The sequence below is a fragment of the Corvus moneduloides genome, chromosome 17 (genome assembly GCF_009650955.1).
Source record: "Corvus moneduloides isolate bCorMon1 chromosome 17, bCorMon1.pri, whole genome shotgun sequence".
Classification (NCBI taxonomy): domain Eukaryota; kingdom Metazoa; phylum Chordata; class Aves; order Passeriformes; family Corvidae; genus Corvus; species Corvus moneduloides.
Window position 1 is genome coordinate 8959988 of NC_045492.1, and position 17933 is coordinate 8977920.

A 17933-nucleotide genomic window follows, 5' to 3' on the forward strand; every position below is an offset into this window, starting at 1 on the left:
TGCTTTGCTGGTGCTGTTGGGTTTTTGATCAGTGGGAGAAGGAGAGATGAGGTGAGTGTCTGTAACAGTCTCCGTTGGTATTAGAGCAGGGACTGGAGGTGCCATGGGCTAAGGTGGATGGGCTCCTCTGAGACAAAGCCAGTGCAGGAATTTCATTGGGTCATTTTTCCCTGGATGGGCCTTTTCAGACACAGCCCATGGCTGCAGAAAGCTGCCCTGCTGTGAATTTGGGGGGGAAGGAGAGCCCCTCACAGAGCACCTCTCTGGGAGATGCACAGAAGCCAGCATGCTAATGGCAGTGTTCATCCAAAAGCTGACTTCACACCCAATTAAGCATCACCCTGAGCCAGAGGGACAAGTCCTCATGTCGTTATGTCTTGAACTCAATTGCTGGCACTTCATGAGGGCTGTGTCTCCATAGCCTGAGGGAACGAAGCATTTAATCCGTATCAGCACTAAAGAAACTTGGTTAATGTGATCTCGTGGTTTGGTTCTTGTGGGTAGGGGACACACATCTCTGTCATGGTCTTTTTCTTAGTTATGGCTATTCCTGTAAGGAAGGGAAAAGACTTAGACAGAAGGAGAATTTCCTGAGCTCTTTGTCTGTAATTTATCAGAATTTTGCACTGAATTTTTCTTCTTTGCCACATTTTCTTCTTATAACATCTAGATGTTTTTAATGCTATTCTTAATTAGCAGCTTCTCACTTACCGTGCCAGCTAATGATGGGATAGGAAGAATTTCTGCACTGGCCTTGTGTAGCTGATGATGTTTTTCTTTTCTGCAACAGAAAACAGATGTAATTCAAAACCTTCTCTGAGCTGCCCCTCCAGGCCCAGAGCCTGTGCTCCCCCGAGGCAGTTGTGGCTGGTGGGAGCATCTCAAGTCATGTTAAATGACACAGAGAGAGCTGCTGGGGCTTAGCAAGGGAATCAGTAGATTAATGGGATAAATAGAATCATAGAATTGGGTTGGAAGGGACCTTAAAGCTCATCTCATTCCACCCCCCTGCCATGGGCAGGGACACCTTCCACTATCCCAGGTTGCTCCAAGCCCCATCCAACCTGGCCTTGGACACTTCCAGGGATGGGGCAGCCACAGCTTCTCTGGGCACCCTGTGCCAGGGCCTCCCCACCCTCACAGGGAAGAATTTCTTCCTAATATCTAACCTAATCCTGTCCTTTGTCAGTTTAGATAACACCATGTAGGTATGAAACTTGGTTTTAAATTGGTGACGGTTTTAGTCTTAGTATGGGGGGAATAATTTGAGGTTGCAATTATAGGGAAAGTGTCTGAATAAGACAAGGGAATGGGACTCTAAAGTTGTTTCTATCTTACATGTTTTACCAGGAGCTGGGAATGTAAATATCTCAAATAGGTGGGACACATCCCAATCTCAGGTTTCCACTCAAGCTTTGGAATAGCCAGACCTAGGAGACCTGCTAATAATTCAGGGTTAGATCTTGCCTGGACTTGATCCATGCATGTGCAAGAACTCGGGCACCTGGGGAGCACCTCCATCGAACCTGCCATTTTTGCTGCCCATCTTTGCAAGCAGCCGCCTGTGGGTGTGCGTTTGGCAGGAAGCACCTGCCCAAACCCCACCCTGCGCTAGAGAAAAAGCTGAACCTCCATGGAGAAATTCATGAAGGTAATGAATTGCCTCTCCATCTGTTTCTGGGGAAGCCCATCTGCCCTGCAGCCACATCCCTGTGGGATGTGTTGGGAAGAGTGGCTGGAGTCAAGACTGACCCTGCGATGGCATTCCCTGCTGGCTGCAGTGGCCTGGTGGGATGTGCATCTCATCTGGGAAAAGCAAGGGCTGGTAAAGCCCAGGGAAGCACCACAGGCCTGATGGGCTCGCTCACTTCTTTTCCATTTGCTAAAAGACGGCAGAAATTAAACGAAGATTAATTAAACTTTTTTTTTCCCTCCTTCCTGCTTCCTCTTGCTCTTTGCTGTTTCTAGGGAAGACTGAAAATATGTGCTGGAGAGGAAGCTCAGCTCTGAGCATCCTTTCACGAGTGCAGCATATGGCCCCCATGGGACTGCAGGGAAAGGCCCTCTAATTATGGGGAATGTCCTGTGAGGCTGGGTTACACAACCAGGATGGAGCTGCTCCTGCTTTGGTTTAGCAGCAGGCTGAGGATGCTGTGACTCCAAATACTACCTGGCTGTTATCCATTCATTGCTTTGTATCACTGTTGGTGTCCTGAGCACACAGCACAGAGCACGCACGCGGCTCCGAGCCAAGCGGGAGGTAGCAGGAGCGTGCGGGATCATAAAAGGGCCATTGGATATTTACAGTGCCCGCTGACATAATTCCCAGACAGCCCGAGCATATCTCGGAGCCGGCTGATGAGTCGCCAGGGAGATCTGGCTCCGATGCTACCGAGTGAAGGTGACTCCTGCCCGGCTCTGGCAGGAGCAGGATGCCCTGGTGGGGGATTCGTGCTGCGGCGTCTGCTCGCGGGCTCCGCACCGGCTGCTGCCGCTGGCTCCGGAGCCAAGTCAGCATCCGGGAGAGGGGTTTAAGACTGTTGCAACTGCCTTGAGCTCTTACCTAGGGGAGAACCAATCCCTTGGCTGTGGTGCTGGGCATGGCCTGGGGTCATGTGCTGGAGGACACTGCTCCTGTGCGCTCCCGGGTGGCTTTGTGCTGTCGCTTAAGATGCTGTGTTGGCTCTGGTCCACGTGAGCCCTGGTTGCTGGTGTGCTTTGCAGTGGTTTTTGTGCCAGGCTTTGTGCTACTCCAGAATGATTTATTGCTTGCTGAGGGTCATGGACGTATCTTGAGCTAGACCTGGGATTAACCTCAGGTGTGCCTCTGTGTGCTGGGGGGAATCATCACCCCCTTTTCCAGCTGGGAGCTGAGGTACAGAGGAATTCAGTGACACAGGATGCCTGCAGCATAAAAATCCAGCATCCCTTCTCCCCAGGCTGTAACCCTAGCCTCTCCCTCCTCCAGCTGCAATAACCATTTCCCATACAGACAAGGAGCCTTCAGGATGTATCCTTGTCCCATCAGGCCTTCCTAGGTTTTGAATTATTAAATATTGTCTCTGATCTCCATTATAAATGTTTTAAAGGCATAGTTACTTATCAGAATAGAAAATGCTCTGGTTTTGGCTTCATCTGCTTATGGGATTTACAATAAATGAGAACTGTTAAAAAAAAAAAAGGGGCTGAAGGTGTTCAAGGCCAGGTTGGACAGGGCTTGAAAAAACATGGTCTAGTGGAAGGTGTCCCTGCCCATGGCAGGACGGTGGGAACGAGGTGATCTTTAAGGCCCCCTCCAACCCAAACCATTCTGTGATCATGAGAGGCTTAGGTGACAGGGAAACACAGAGAAGTAACATCTTTGCAAGAGGATGCCAGTTTTGTCCCAGCGGGCACTGGTTTGTGTCTTCTGTTTAAAACAAAATTCCATGCAAATTCATTAGGGTTAATAGGCTGAAGAGCGTTTGTTGCCGTGACTTCCATGGTGCCAGATTATAAACTGTGCTCTGGGAGTGCTCCTTCCCACATCCCCATCACCTCCTCCTCCCGCAGCTGACAGAGGCCTTGGTAAACCAGCCTGACCATGTTAGAACAGTTACAAGGACTGTACCTCTGGCTTAGAGGGAGCTAGGAGAAGGTGCAGATGCAGAACAGGAGACCCAGGGCCAGCTGCAGATCCAGCCAGCTGCTGAGCTCAGTGCTGGTTTCCCAGCTCCTGGAGCCTGCAGTCCTGGCTGCGGATTGCCGTAATTCCCAAGGTCAGATTCGTGCTCGCTGCTTGTAAGGAATGGGTGGCACCTGCAGCTCTGCAGGAGATGGTTTGAGCAGCACAAACCCAACCATAGTCGTGCTGTTGGTCATTCCCTTGCTGCAGCAGGGTCTTGCCCCACAGCTGGGCACATCTGTGTGTGTCTGTACCAGGCACCTGCAGCATCCCTGAGTGGAGCTGCTGGATGTGACCCAGGCAGGTGATTCCCTGTTTTTTTTCCAGAGGAATGAACTGTGGAAGCTGGCTTGGGACTAAGCTGCGAATTTGATGTGGGATCTCACTGCTGCCAGGCTGGCTCTGATTTCCTCTGGACCCCACGGGAGAGGCACCATCTCCTTCTCGTGTTCCCAGGCTAAGCTGCAGCAGCTCTCCCAGGCAGCAGTACAGCTCGATGCCGCAGGGCTGGGGGAGCTGCTGGGGGACTTGGATCATGCCTGAGAAAAGGGAGTTAAAAGCAGATTTTTGCAAGCCTTTGCCTGCCATTTTAAATGGGAAGGATGTTTCCCTGGCAACGAGATGGATGCTTCCCAGCAGAGCATATGGCTTCCATCGACTTTGATTTACCAGCGTGTTGAAATGGCAGCTAGATAATCTCTCTTCAGCTTTAAAGTGTCCATGCCCTGTGTCCCTGTTCCTTAGGAGTTTTTAAAGGGTCCAGCCCCTGCAGTGCTGCCCCTGCTCCTGTCCCAGGGCTGGGGCTGCTGGTGTCCCATGCCAGGGCTGGGTCTGGGGACCTTTGCAAGGAGGGACCTGCACAGAGAACCTGAGCATCACCCGGAGCAAGGAGCTGCAGGGTGGGAAGGAAAACCTTCCCTGCCTCTGCTGCCGTTGCCCAGGCGAGCAGCTCCTCCTCCTCCTCAGAGATTATAATCCACAGCTCTCTCTTCCTATTCTCCTCCCTGCTTTAAATCATTTTTAGATGTTTTCCACCTTTCACCACACAATCATCTGCCTCCTGCAGCTTGCTATTTATTGTTGTGTTTACTGGCACAGGGAAATAAGTAGAGGGAACAAACCTGTCATTTGCTGTGCGGGGGAACACGGGGGAGCTGCTCTCCGGGAGCTCGTGGCTTTCCCAGGCTGGCTGGTGTGTGCCAGCCCCATGGAGCTCACATGGCAGCCTCCTCTGAGGGGCAAAAACAGAGGGGAAGAGGTTCTTATCCTCACTGCTGCCCATCACTTTGGAAAACTCGATGAAAACCAGCCAACAGGTCCAAATTTTAGGTAGAGAGGCAGCCAGACAGGGCAATCGTTTGAGGTTCATCCATTGCTTTAGGAGTCAGGAGATCCACAGAGATTTAGTCACCACCTGATTGGCGCTGTCTGAGCCTGATTCCCATCTGCCCACGTCATAGCAATGAGCAGCAGTGAGGGACGGGGTGAGGTTTGGGGACTGGCTGGGTAATGTAGCCTCGACTGAAATGAAAAGGTTGTGCTGACCTGTGAACTGCTGCACTGCAGGGATAGCTGGGGGGAACACGCATCGCTCCTCCCCTCTTCCACTGATGGAAGTTTTGGGGGAGCTTTGCATGAGGTATTGTCACCTCTTTTGCAAGAATCCGGGTGAGCACAAAAGCCGTGATCTGCACATGCTCGCTCTCAACACCCGGCCCTGCTTGCAGCAGCCCCCCAAAGCTGCCCAGCTCAAATGAGGCTCCCTCATTAACTGAGGTTGCCTTTATTTCATCTGGCAAGGATCATGGCTTCCCTCCACATCCCGGCGTGTGCAGCTCTCTGGGCAGCCTCTCCCTCTGCAAACGGTTCTCGATGTGTGAGCTGTGCTCACCTGCTCTCCCATCCACACCTGGCCATCCACCTGCAGAATTCGGGTTATGCCGGGGAAGAAGTGAGAGGTGATAGAAGTGATTAATTGTCCTTTGGTGCTGGGGATTAATTTATCAGGTGCAAAGAGCTGGCACCGTCTGTGCAGGTGTCACGAGCTGGCCGATCTCTGCTGTGAGCCAAGGAGGTGCCGATGTGGGTGGTGGCAGGATGATGTCCCCATCGCTCGTGGGGAGCACACAGCTGGCACAAATCTGGCTGCTGCTCAGAGAAACTTTGCTGATGGAGAGGAAAAGGTGGAAAAGGACTTTTGAATTCAGAGTTGCAACTCTTGGGAGACCCAAAATAGTTCTGTTAGTGGTGAAGTTAAGCAGGGATTGACTGGCAGCTGGCGTGATGTTCTCCCCCCTCTGCAGCATAACTGGGCTGGTTCAGCAATTTTTTAGGACTAAAGAGCACTGCCTGCTTAATGATGAGCTCTCCAGAGATGCAAGTTTGTTTTGCATCCCTTTACCCTGGGCAGCTCCTCTGGGCTGCCTGTCTGCATGGCCCAGGTGCTGCTCCTGGAAAGAATGTTCCCATCCTGATGGGAGCAGCTTCACAGACATGGAAAGCACCAGGGCCATGTTCTGCCACCTCTGCCGTGGAGGATGATGACAGCCTACCAACGTGAGGAAGGATGCAGAGCTCCAAAACTGACCACAGGCTCTTTATTTCTGGGGCTGGACCCAATCCTGCATTTTCTCTTGTGCCAAACTCAGGTGTCTCTCAGGCATCACAGGGTTTGGAGCCAGCTGAGCTGGATCCTCTCCTGGGGCAGTGCAGCCCCCTTGGCTTTCAGGGCATTATTCCTGATTTGTGCTGGAGTGGGTGAGAGGGAACATCAATCCTGATTATTGTGGCATTCCTCTTATTCTTCAGATTACTTTTTTTTTTACGTAGCTTGGGGGTCATGATCTTTTGGGAGCTGAAATCAAAAAGCTGTAAGCCAATTCTTTTGCACCTTGGCTGTGAGCTCCTGCTCACTACCTGGGACAAGAGAAGTAAAATTAAACAGATGTTGAAATTACCAACTTTTAGACATATTCTATGGGTAGTTTGCAAATACTCCCTTCTTTTCCCCAAGACTCTGTTAATTAAACAAACCAATGAGCAAATGAAATTAGCAGGGCTTTGGTAATCCTTGCATTTTACACATTGGTGTTATCCATTAGCCTCTGGTTCTCAGAAACCACATCCTTGTCTTCTAATTGTCAAGGAATGTAGCAGGGAGGGGACCCTGGGAAGTGACTGGGGCATCTGAGTGCCTTAGAAATTGTCAGTATCTCGGCCATTCTCCTTCACTCTTATCTGGGAGGGAGCCCAAGAGCAACAGTTCTGGGGTCCTGCTTTTACAGGAGCACAAGCCAAGGGCCTCACCCATGGGGAGACAGGGGTTTTTAAAGGTAACACAAGGATTTTGAGTCATTTAGTTGCCTTTGGTGGGTCTGGGATAGTTCAAGTGGCTGCTGAGAGCTGCCAAGCCCCTGTGGCAGCAGCTCCCTGTGGGTGCTCTCAACAAGGATTTTTGTTGCTGGGGTGCTGGAATTCGTGGTGCTGTGGAACTAGTGCAAAGTCGGAGGTGGGGAAGTGAAGCTGAAGGAGCTCAGGGGGATGGAGCTCGTCCTTCGTGGGCAGGAAACCTCGGGCTCCAGCTGAATAGCTGCTTCTGGGACAGACCTTTGAAAAACCAGCTACTATTCCTGTCTGCCGCGGGAACCAGCCCGATTGGAGACAATCTTCCTATCTGCAATTAGACCAGAGCCTATTTTTATATATCACATTCCCTCGAGGAATGTTTAGATGAGATGCAGCATTACACTTTATAGGGACAGCTTTCTTTTAACCCAGTTTTAGAGCTCACTTAAGTCAGATCGAGTGACTTGCCCAGGTCGGTCAGAGGAGCTTGACCTCAGCAAGAGGAATTTCAATTCCTGCACGGTCCAACCATGCAGCGTTTCCTTGGCTTCTGAAATTTATTTTTCTTGAGGTGTTGCAGAAAAGCAAGACTTAGGAAACAGAAATAAATTGATCTTCATATAGGGATAAAGGTTAGATTAGGAAGGTTTGTATTCCTGTGCTCACTAGCAAGGATTTCTCCAGGGTGGGGGGGAAGTAGAGGCTCTTTTGGGGGAATACCCTGTGGGATGAAAGAGAGGCAGTGCTCAGATTTCAATCTGAATAATACGGGTATTGCATGAGACAGCAACTTTCCCTCACATTAAAATCAATGAACATGATCTGAATAAATGCCTGCACAGACATTTTAAGAATTACTTAAATGTCCAATATTTTATACTCTTAATTTACCTCCCAATGCACTGTAATTACACCGTGGGCTTTAGGATTCTCTCCCATGAACCATTTCTGCAGCTGCATGAATATATTTCTCCCCACCAAATTTTTTGAAAGAAAACCTCAGCCCAGCAGAGCTGAATCCCAGCAGGAACAGACTCTTCTGGCAGGTGCACAGGCTTGATTAATACTTTGGGTTTTCCTCCAGACATCTGGCTCCTCTGAGGCTGCGTGTGCAGGGCGAGGAGAATACGCAGACAAGCATTTCCCAGTGATTCATTCTGGGTGAGGACAAAGCAGAACATTGGAGCTAGAACTTTGCATGCAGTCATTATTATTAATAAGGCTTTTATTCAGCCTAAGTTAAATGATTAGAGCCAGCCTGTAAAAAACCCAAGCAATTCCTTACATTTAACTCCTTTTCCCACTGTAAGTGTTCAGATCTTGATCTCCATTCCCTGGCATTTCCAGATGGCTTTTGTTCTTTGAGGCTTCAATCCAGAAAAGCTCTTAAGCTCACTCTCACTCCTAAGTGTGAAGATAAACAATCCTTTGCTGGACTAGGGATAAGTTATGTCATGCAAACCCAATTTGTGCTCAAATTCCTGCAGTCCGTGGGTTTGGATCAGGACTCTGGCTCTGGCACTCCAGACAGATGATGCCAGTTCTGTTCTCTGACTGTTACAAGTACAGGCAAAAGGCTGGAGGAGCCCTTGGAGTGGAAACTGATTTCAGAAGTGGTGGATGTTGAAGGATAAAATGTATTTGAACCTATATCCTGCTCTTATTTCTGAGAAACGTGCTGCCTAAATAGAAGGAAGGCAGGGAAAGAGGTTTTATTGTGACTTGGTTGTGCAGCTTTGCCATGCTCTTACAGGGGGATTTCACAGATGTGTGGATGTGGCACTTGGGGACATGGTTTAGCGGTGGCCTTGGCAGTGCTGGCTTGGTTGGGCTCGATCTTGGAGGGATTTTTCAACCTAAATCATTCTATGATTTTCCTTCCCATCCCAGCGCCAGCCCTCTAACATGGATCTCTAAGAGCTGTTTCTCTGTAGCTGGATGAATTCTCACCTCCCAGCCCACCATCTAACTCCACAGCCTTCCCTGGAACACTGCTTTGGCCCTCTGGAGATGCTCCAGTGCTCCACTTAGCCGACCTGCTCCAGTGGAAGGTGTCAGCCCCAAGGCAGGGGGTTTGAATTAGGGGATCTTTAAGGTCCCTTCCAATGCAAACCATCCTACCATTCACACCACAGTCCTCAGTGCTCTTTATGGCTTTGTACAGCCGGGGGGCTCTTATCAAGGCTGCTCAGGCATCACCTGGGTGCACTGAGAATGCACAGGAGCTGTAAATGTTGTCCCAGACAGGCCTTTGATAATGATTTATTAAAAAGTTTATAAACCATGACAATCCCTGCCTTGGAGCCAGCCAGTGTGTTTACCACAATGTTTCCCACCTGCATGGATGCTCAGGGATCCTCCAGGCTCATCCAAGGAGCAAGATCTCAGGACAGAGGATGGGGCTGGGCATGGCCAAGCCTGAGGGGATTGAGATGCCATCAGGAGTTATTTTTGGGAAGGAGAATGTTTATTGAGGCACAGCACCAAAAGGCAGGACTCTCCACTTCTATTTCCAGCTCTCCTAGTGAGAGAATTTGCCTTGGGAGATGATTTTGGCTGAGACCGAGGGATGTGGGAACCCGGAGTGAGGTATTTAGGCTTCTATTCAGCCTTGTAAATGAGCAGCCAGGTTGCAAGTCACAGCAGGATTGCTTACATGAATAAAGATGATGGATGCTCCTGGCTAAGGGTAGGTGCCATACGACAAAGTCTTTATCCCTGGAAAAGTCATGGCTTTCTCAGCGTTTTGCTTCTGACTCAATGGAGGTTTAAATTGAGCTGCAAATACTCCCATTCTGATTTCGAGGCTCTCTGAGCACTAAAAGGCATTTGACAATCTCTGTTTCTCTTTGGTGTGGATGCTCTTTCACCTTCACTTATTGTCATTTCTGTATTTTCCTGGCCTTTGATTTACATCAAAGTTTTAGGTACTTGAACTGCAGCATTTTACAGAGCCCACAGCAAATGGATTTACTGGGATTGCAGCTGGATTGCACATAAGCATGTTGGTTTTATTTTAGCACAATTATCAATGTCTTGTTTACATCCCCAAAGTAATTTTCAAGTGTTTTAAATGTTTTAAGTTGCTTTTCATTGTGCAGCTCTCGAATGCCTGTAGTGAAATACTCCTTCTTTCCAGCTTTGCCTCTTCTAATTAAACAAATCATTTATGTCCTTTCCCAATTCCAGGGAAAGCCATCAAAGTGGGCAACAAGCACAGTGGCTTGTTACACGCTTCTGTCACGTCCTCGTGTTGTATCCATCTCCATCACATCCAGGAATCCAGTTGCTAATTAGTGGTGCTCCATCAGAGGAACCCAACGTTTCTGAATGTCAGTGAATGTTATTTGAATATGAGTATTTCAGGAATAAATTTAGAGGCCTTTTAAAATTCTTATGTAAATGGGCATGTAGATTCCAAGGGGGTTTCTTTTGGAAGGCAAATTAGATGATTAACCTGAGCAGCTTTATGATGATTCCATCATGTGCTTTCACTGAGGAGGGGAAAAAAAAAAAAAAGGGAAGGACAATCTTTCCTGTTTCATACCTTTTTAAGTATTTTTATTTCCAAGGAGGAGTTCAGTCATTCCTTTTTCTGTTGCTAACCTGAAGCACAGTGGATATGAAATCTGGATATGCAGATTTTGTGCTGGGATTTAAAAATTGTAATAAGAAGCTTGCATGGGTGTTTTAAGTCAACATAACCTTTGGATGTAAAGTCAGACTTTGGAGGTCTTTGGATTTACTGGTATTAGCAGCAGTCAGATTTGCACAGCTGAGTCTTGGCTGAGCTTAAAGGTCTCAGCAACAGGCGTGGGGGATGTGGGAGCAGCAGGAGGTGCAGGAACGGGCGGTGGGTGACAAAATGCACTGAGGAGTCCTTCTCCAGGCTGGAGACAGATTTCTCCTTCCCATCACTCTGAGGAGGAGACAGTGGTCCCAAACCACTCTGAATCCTGCCTGGAGTTTGGGGGATGCAGGTGCTGACTCCAGCCATGCCTCAGGCAGGACCTGTCTGCTCAGGAGGAGGATATTGTCTTCCCTAAAGCTCTAAGCAGAATTGGCATCTTTAATGTAAAAATCATTAGATGGGACCTAATAAATGTTCCTTATTGCACATTAACATTTCCCAGAGTCAGGCTGCAGACGTAATTTTCTTTCATTAGCTATGTAGCTTTAAAAATTAGATTCATCCCAACTGCTACACTATTTATTGGCTTTTTTCCCTTTCCTTAGCTATCCATTATTATCTGAAGCCCTTTCCTGATCTGTCTGGGTAGATTAGGTGGAATTAAAGCAGAGTCCAGCTTCCCGTTCCCCACTGCCCTCCCTCTGTGACAGCTCAGAGGATACGTGCCCCGATGTGCATGTACCTCTCAGCTTCCCTCTTCCACTCCTCCATCCAAAGGGGATCTGCAGATCCCTCAAGGTCTCCTAGGAGCCATATAGACCTCAACCCCCCCAAATTCAGTTTCCTTGCAGAAAGGTGTCATTCTCTGAGTCTCCTTTTCCAGCCCCCCCCCAGAGGCTGGTGGGCCACATGGTCAAGCAGAGAAGCTGTGCATCACCGTGGAGCTATTTTTAGGATGCTTGTGCAGCTCACCCTGTGCTGAGCCAGAGCTTGCATCCCTTGCTGGCAGGACTGCTCCTTTCCTGGTGTCTGGGACAGGGAGATTCTTTACCCATTGGGACTGAGCCAGGGGGAGGTTTTTGTCCCTGTGGGATTTGGCCATGGATCTCCCATGCTCCGCTGGAGAAGCTGGTGCATTCCCTGCTGCCTCCCGTGCTCGGCAGTGCTGTAATTAATGCTGGCCCTGCCAGCCTGATCTGCATCAGGTCTCCCTGGCAATGGAAGCCCTGGGGAGCCCAGAGTGGAAATTACAGCAGCTCTGAGCTGGCCCTGGGGAGCTGAGGAGCACAGAGAGGCTGGGGATGAGGCTGCAGGGATATGCTGGAAGGGGGAGAAGCAGCACCCAGGTGTCTGACTGCTCCAGTAGCATCTGGAGCTGCCCCAGTTCTCCCTATAACCACGGTTTGCACAACCCATCCTTGGGATTTGGAGTGATAAAGCAATTTCTGTTCCTTTTTTTCCCCCCTGTCCCATCAGTATCTGTCGAACGACTGCTTAACATACAGGAATCCTCTTTTCAAGTGTGTGTCCCTGCAGGACTCATGATTTGAGAGTGCCTTCATTCTGGATCTATCCAAGGTGATCAGCTGAGCAAACACAGTGTGCAAGCCTGCCCTGATACTGGCACTTTGCTTTCAGCTCTTTCTCAGGCACTTTGCAGTGATGTTTGATCACAAAAATAAATACAACTCACATTCTACTTCTTTAATCAGAAAATGTAGAATCCTCTTTTCCCTTGATCCCTTTCCATTATCTTTTGTTGCTGTTGTTTTCCTCTTTCTTCTCTCATTGATTATTCATTTGTTTCTCACTTCAACATAGAAGTTTGCAGCAAAATCTGGGCCATCCCAGGAGTGGGGCTGCCTGACCCAGTTGCAGCTCCTTCCCTCCTGGAGTGTGGGATTCTGCTCTCCCTGCATGGGGTGGGCAGCAGTGGAGCCCCTTGCCCAGCTCCCATGGCATGGCCCCAGCAGTCTGGAGGATGTTGGGATGGATGGAGTCCCTTTGACTGCAGGGCAGGTTGTGGTGGGGTTGTTGATGGCAAGGGTTATTTTAAAAGACCAGCTTGGGGAGAAAAGATATTGAAGTGGGACCTAGACAAGACATTGAGGGACATCATGAGTGGGATTGCAAGTGAGGTTTTCTTGCTCTCCTGAGGTTGTTTCAAGTGTCTGCACATGAAACCTGGTGTAGGAAGGGGAAATTTGCAGTGAGAAATCAGGCAATTTTCCTTATCTGCTCGGTGCTGGATTCATCTTGTGGCTGATAAAGTTCAGCCTTGGCTGAGATGGCTCTGAAGGTCCCTTACCTCCAGCAGTCCCTACCTCACCACCACGTTTCAGCCTGTGGTTCAAATAAATACTGCAAATCTTCCTATTTTTACTTGCTACTGTGACATTAGTGGTCACTGCAAAGCCACAAGCACGACCTGGTGGTGTGAAACTCCTTTCCTTTATTCACCAAAAAGCAACAGCCCCCACTAGCAGAACCAAACCTTATAAATATTCACAATGCAGTTTGTAGGAATGTGAGACAAAGTCAGACTGATGAATTATTTAATGCTCTTAAAGAATGCAGCTTTTAGTTTCTCCTTGCACTGGCCTACTTTATTGTATTAGTAAATCGATCCCAAGTAAATTAATTTCCCCGCTTTTGTTGGAGCAAGCAGTGGGCAGGGGTGGAAGCATCCAGCCTTGAGCAGATGCCAGGACACCTTGGCAGCTGCGGATTCAGGCGCCGAGTGTCAGGAGAGAGCCGAGCTCCTGTCACTCATTCGGTGCCCTTTGATTTGCATCAGAACATCCAGCACTGGGCAGCCGTGATGGGAGCAGGCAGTGAGTGACAGGCTGGGGTGGCACTGCTCAGGCTGCTTTTGGGAGGCTGCCCGTGGATGTAGATGTCAATGAGAGCTGGATGCATGCTGGGGTTTGGGCATCTCCCCAGTTCTGTGGTAAATGAGAGACTGAGAGAGCTGATATCAAAGTTGGGTCGCCCTGAGCTTATTGCAGGGTAAGGCTTCTTTTGTCCATGAAGGGCTGGGACAGAGACCAGTCCAGCTCTCTCCCCAGTGCCAACAGCACCAAAATCACATTCCCTTGGGCTGGATCAAACCCCTCTTCTGTCCCATGTCTGGCCACAGAAGAGCAGAGTAACAACAACCCACCTCCCAGTGATGCTCCAACAAACCCAAAATGTCACCAGCCTTTCCAGCTAGTGAGGAGTTAATGTGGAGTACCTGCCTAAGGAAGGAATATTAAATCCACCCAAAAATGTCCTACTCTGGCAAGAATTGCAGCAGCACTTCTGTGTGAGCTTTTGAGGATGGAAATGCATAAGTCGAGCATGAGTGGAGCTCATGCTCAGCCCATGCTCCTGCTCCTCAGCCAGTCTGGCCCCCTCTTACCCCAGGTAGAAATGTCCCAGCTCATTTGGATGCTTTTGGACGCATGTTGCTGAAAGAGCTGACACTTCCTTGGGGAAAAAATGTCAGATGTGATCAGAGCTATCAGCTGGAAGGGGAACTGGATTGGCACTGGCCAAACTGGGGACAGTCCAGCGGGTCCATGCACACATAACTGTTCCAGTTAGCAAAACCGGGCACTTGACTTACCCTTTTTACCTGGTGGTGTAGCAGCAGTGCAGTAAATACTCAGAGAGAAACAGACCCAAAATTGCTCTCTGAGTTAGCTGGATGAGTATGAACATTTACTGCCATTAAGACTGACCTTGTCTCTCTCTCCCTTTTTGTGTTCTGTAGTTTTCTACTAGTGTTCTCCTGCCTGGTGCTGTCTGTCTTTTCGACCATTGATGAGTACCAGAACAGCTCAGAAGGGGCCCTTTACATTTTGGTAAGTGGGGACTGACAGTGAGGTATTAAAGTCAAAACCACACAAATCCCTGAGACTGGGGCTGTTTGAGGCAAGAATTTAAGCTGTCACTTGTGAGAGGGGGACCACTGGGGCCTGTAGGTCAGAAGTGGGGAAAATTTAGGAAAAACATCTGGGGCTGCTGGATTCACCCGTCTCCTCTCCTTTTGCCTGTTTTCCTCTTCCCCATTCCTACCCTTCATCAAACCAAAAGGTGCTGCAGGCTAATTAGGGCTTCACCAGGTTTGACAAATGAGAAAGGTGAGACAAGATCTCAGAGGGAAGGGAGCATGCACGGGATGTTCAGGTGGAAACGGAAATAGATGGAAAAAGCTCGCCTGGCATCAAGGGATGGAGAATCTACACCACCCCTGCTCCAGCTCACCCAGCACACACAGGCAACCAGGCCAGTTTTCTAGGGAAAAAGCTGAAATCCCCTTTTGTCATCCTCTAGGATTATTCTTGTTCAGTGATTCCCATCTGCGCTCTTCCCTCAGCACTAACAGATTTGAGTCCTGGAGACTGGTGGTAGGGAGACAACGAGGTGTTCATCAGTCCTGTCATGGGGGAACAAGCACAACATGAGGAGGTGTAAAACTCCAGTTCATGGCTGCAACGTGCAGCACCTCTCACCACCCTGGGGAGGGGGAGGGAAGACACAGAAGCAGAGATCTGATGATCTTTCAAGCCTGGGCTCTCTGTCGAGTGGTGCAGACAGCTCGGTGATGTATTTGCTGAGGTGTATTTTTCTGAGGTTGTGGGTTTGTCCTGGGTTCCGGAGCGTGCTCTCCATTATCCTTCTTTCCTGACTGATGGCACTGTCCCCCTCACAGGAAATTGTCACCATCGTGGTGTTTGGGGTGGAGTACTTTGTGCGGATCTGGGCTGCCGGCTGCTGCTGCCGATACCGGGGCTGGAGGGGAAGGTTGAAATTTGCCCGCAAGCCTTTCTGTGTCATCGGTAAGAGCTGAGTCCCTGTATGAGATTTCCCAGCCCAGGATGGCCACTCCAAGCACTTCCTTGCATGGTGCTGCAGTGTATTGCATGTATTTTGGGGGTTAAACTTCAGCTGCTTCATGGTCACCTTCAGGAAGAAAAAAACCCAAAGGCAGAAGTCCTAATCCATGGACATGCTTTTCGTTGTTATTCATCACAGGGCTCTCCTTGTTTTCTGCTGACCTGGGAGCCATCCCAGCGCCCTGCATACCTCAGGCATCACTGACAGCTGTCCACAGCCACAGAAACAGGGTTTAGCCAGAAGAAGCTGAGCACAGGACCTGGAATCCTGCAATCCTGTGTCCAACCTCCACACTGAATTGTTCCCAAGTCGTTGAGACTCCATGTCTCACTTTGCCTTCTCTGGTGCTGCTGAGCTGCCTCACAAGGGAGTTGTGAGACTTAATTAATTCTTGTTTGGAAAGTGCTCGGCGAATCTCCTGTGAGAGGGGCCATCTGGGCACAGCAGTGATATTTTCTGGGATTAGAAATGGACGGAGTGGTCATGCCCTTCACTGTGGAGACTGCCTTTGACTGTGTGGGAGCTGGCAATGGGCATGTGCAGGATTTCCGTTTATTCTACAGAAAAACACTCCTATAAAATTTGTGTAGCAAATCAGGGAAGAGGGAGGTTTATAGGATCTTTGATATATATTGAACTAGACCTTCTTCTTGGCCTATTCCTTGGACTTTCTTTGTCCATATGCGCCTTAGGATTACCGTGGAGGATGTAGAGATTTTCATTCCCAGTTTAGATGTGGGAATTCCCTGCTCTTTGCAACAGGCAGCTATGGCTGATGAAGGAAGGGGCCTTTGGCAAGGATTTAATCCAGTTTTAACACTGAATCAGATTGAAATTCAGGCTTTGCAGCATTTGACACTTCTTCTATGGGAATGATGAGTGTGGAGAAGGAAACTAGGATGTTTCCACATGGTGTGCAGTGACTCCTTTCATCCAGTTTCAGATTAGTGCTGTGTCCTTCCAGCACAGGATACAAGTGTAGGAGATCCCTGTCACACACAGCCTGAGGCAGTGGCAATGCCATTCCCTTTGGTGGTGATCAGGCAGCATTTCCTCATCTTTCCCTCCCTGTGTTCCCGCAGACATCATGGTGCTGATCGCGTCCATCGCCGTGCTGGCGGCAGGGTCCCAGGGGAACGTCTTTGCCACCTCAGCACTCAGGAGTTTGAGGTTCCTGCAGATCCTGCGCATGATCCGCATGGACCGGCGCGGCGGCACCTGGAAGCTCCTGGGCTCCGTGGTCTATGCACACAGCAAGGTGAGCAAGGCCCAGGCGAGGACGTGGAGCTGCCCTTTGCGTTCTCCCCACCAGAGACACTGCTTTGGTTCAGCTCTCCATCCCAAAGTTCTCCCAGGCCTGGGGAGATTGGAAGGACACCGTAGGTAACACATGGGAGCAATGCAGTCAGAGACACAAGGTCTGATGGAGCACTCTGACCACTCAAGGAGGGAAGGGAGAGAGATTCCAGTCATGGAACCAATCCCTGGTGTAAGGGGATAAGTCTGGGAAGAGTTTGTTGGTAATTTTTTGTTTCCTGCTGCTGTATATATGATTTTAACATTTCTCCTGCTTCCTTCACTTTTCCCCAGAGAAGCTTAGCCAGCTTCTCCAGCACTGTGTAAAAATTTCAGGAAATCTGTGGGTCTCTTTTGTCCACCCTTGCATTAACCTAATCAGAAAATACTCACTCCTGTGGATTCTGAATGAAAACTTCCCTGCAACTGGAGGATAGTCCATGCAGACCCAACTTCATAGCTCCTCCTCGTTTGTTGGATTGGACCTGCCCTAAGCAGAATCTCCAGGGATCTGGGGATTCCTGTTTCAGTTTCAACTCCACTTCCCTGTGTGAACTGGGGAAATATCTGAGTTTTTAAAGTCTCAGTTCCAGTTCTTGCAATAATGGAGCTCTTAACACTCCCTTCTACATTTGCTGTGTGTGTTTGTGTGATTTGGTCTTCAGGCCTGGCAGAGCCATGGTCCCATCTCAGAAAGTGCCATCACTGATCTCCAACCAAAGCCACAAAACCTAAACAAATGCAGGGGAAGTTCAGATCCAGCAGCAAGCAAGGAACTCAGCGTTTGGAGATGCGCACCAGGACTGCAATTATTCTCTTCTTTCTTTTAATGATCTCGCAGGAGCTGATTACTGCCTGGTATATTGGCTTCCTGTGCCTCATCCTGGCCTCTTTCCTGGTGTACTTGGCCGAGAAGGGAGAAAATGAGCACTTTGATACATACGCAGATGCACTCTGGTGGGGTCTGGTAAGTAATTTCCATAGAGCAGCTGCTGGTTATTAAAATAAAATGTCCATTAACCCTCCATCTTCTATCACTTACGTGAGGTATTGACTTAGAGAGTGCTTAGTTAACATTTTTATTAAATGGTTTCAGGCTGTTCCATTTAGCTC

General features: G+C 49.1%; 1 protein-coding gene across 20 annotated transcripts in view; it reads left to right on the top strand.

Annotated features, from left to right (window-relative positions):
- KCNQ2 (potassium voltage-gated channel subfamily Q member 2) overlaps positions 1-17933 on the top strand; it is a 74937-nt gene that overhangs the window by 9449 nt on the left and 47555 nt on the right. For all 20 annotated transcript variants that reach the window (XR_004243476.1, XM_032126794.1, XM_032126807.1 and 17 more), the window contains exons 2-5: positions 14398-14488; positions 15340-15466; positions 16607-16782; positions 17662-17787. Coding sequence is in view for 19 of the 20 variants with exons in the window: in XM_032126794.1 (XP_031982685.1) it covers positions 14398-14488; positions 15340-15466; positions 16607-16782; positions 17662-17787 (520 nt within the window). In the remaining variant the exon portion in view is untranslated. The remainder of the gene's footprint in view (positions 1-14397; positions 14489-15339; positions 15467-16606; positions 16783-17661; positions 17788-17933) is intronic.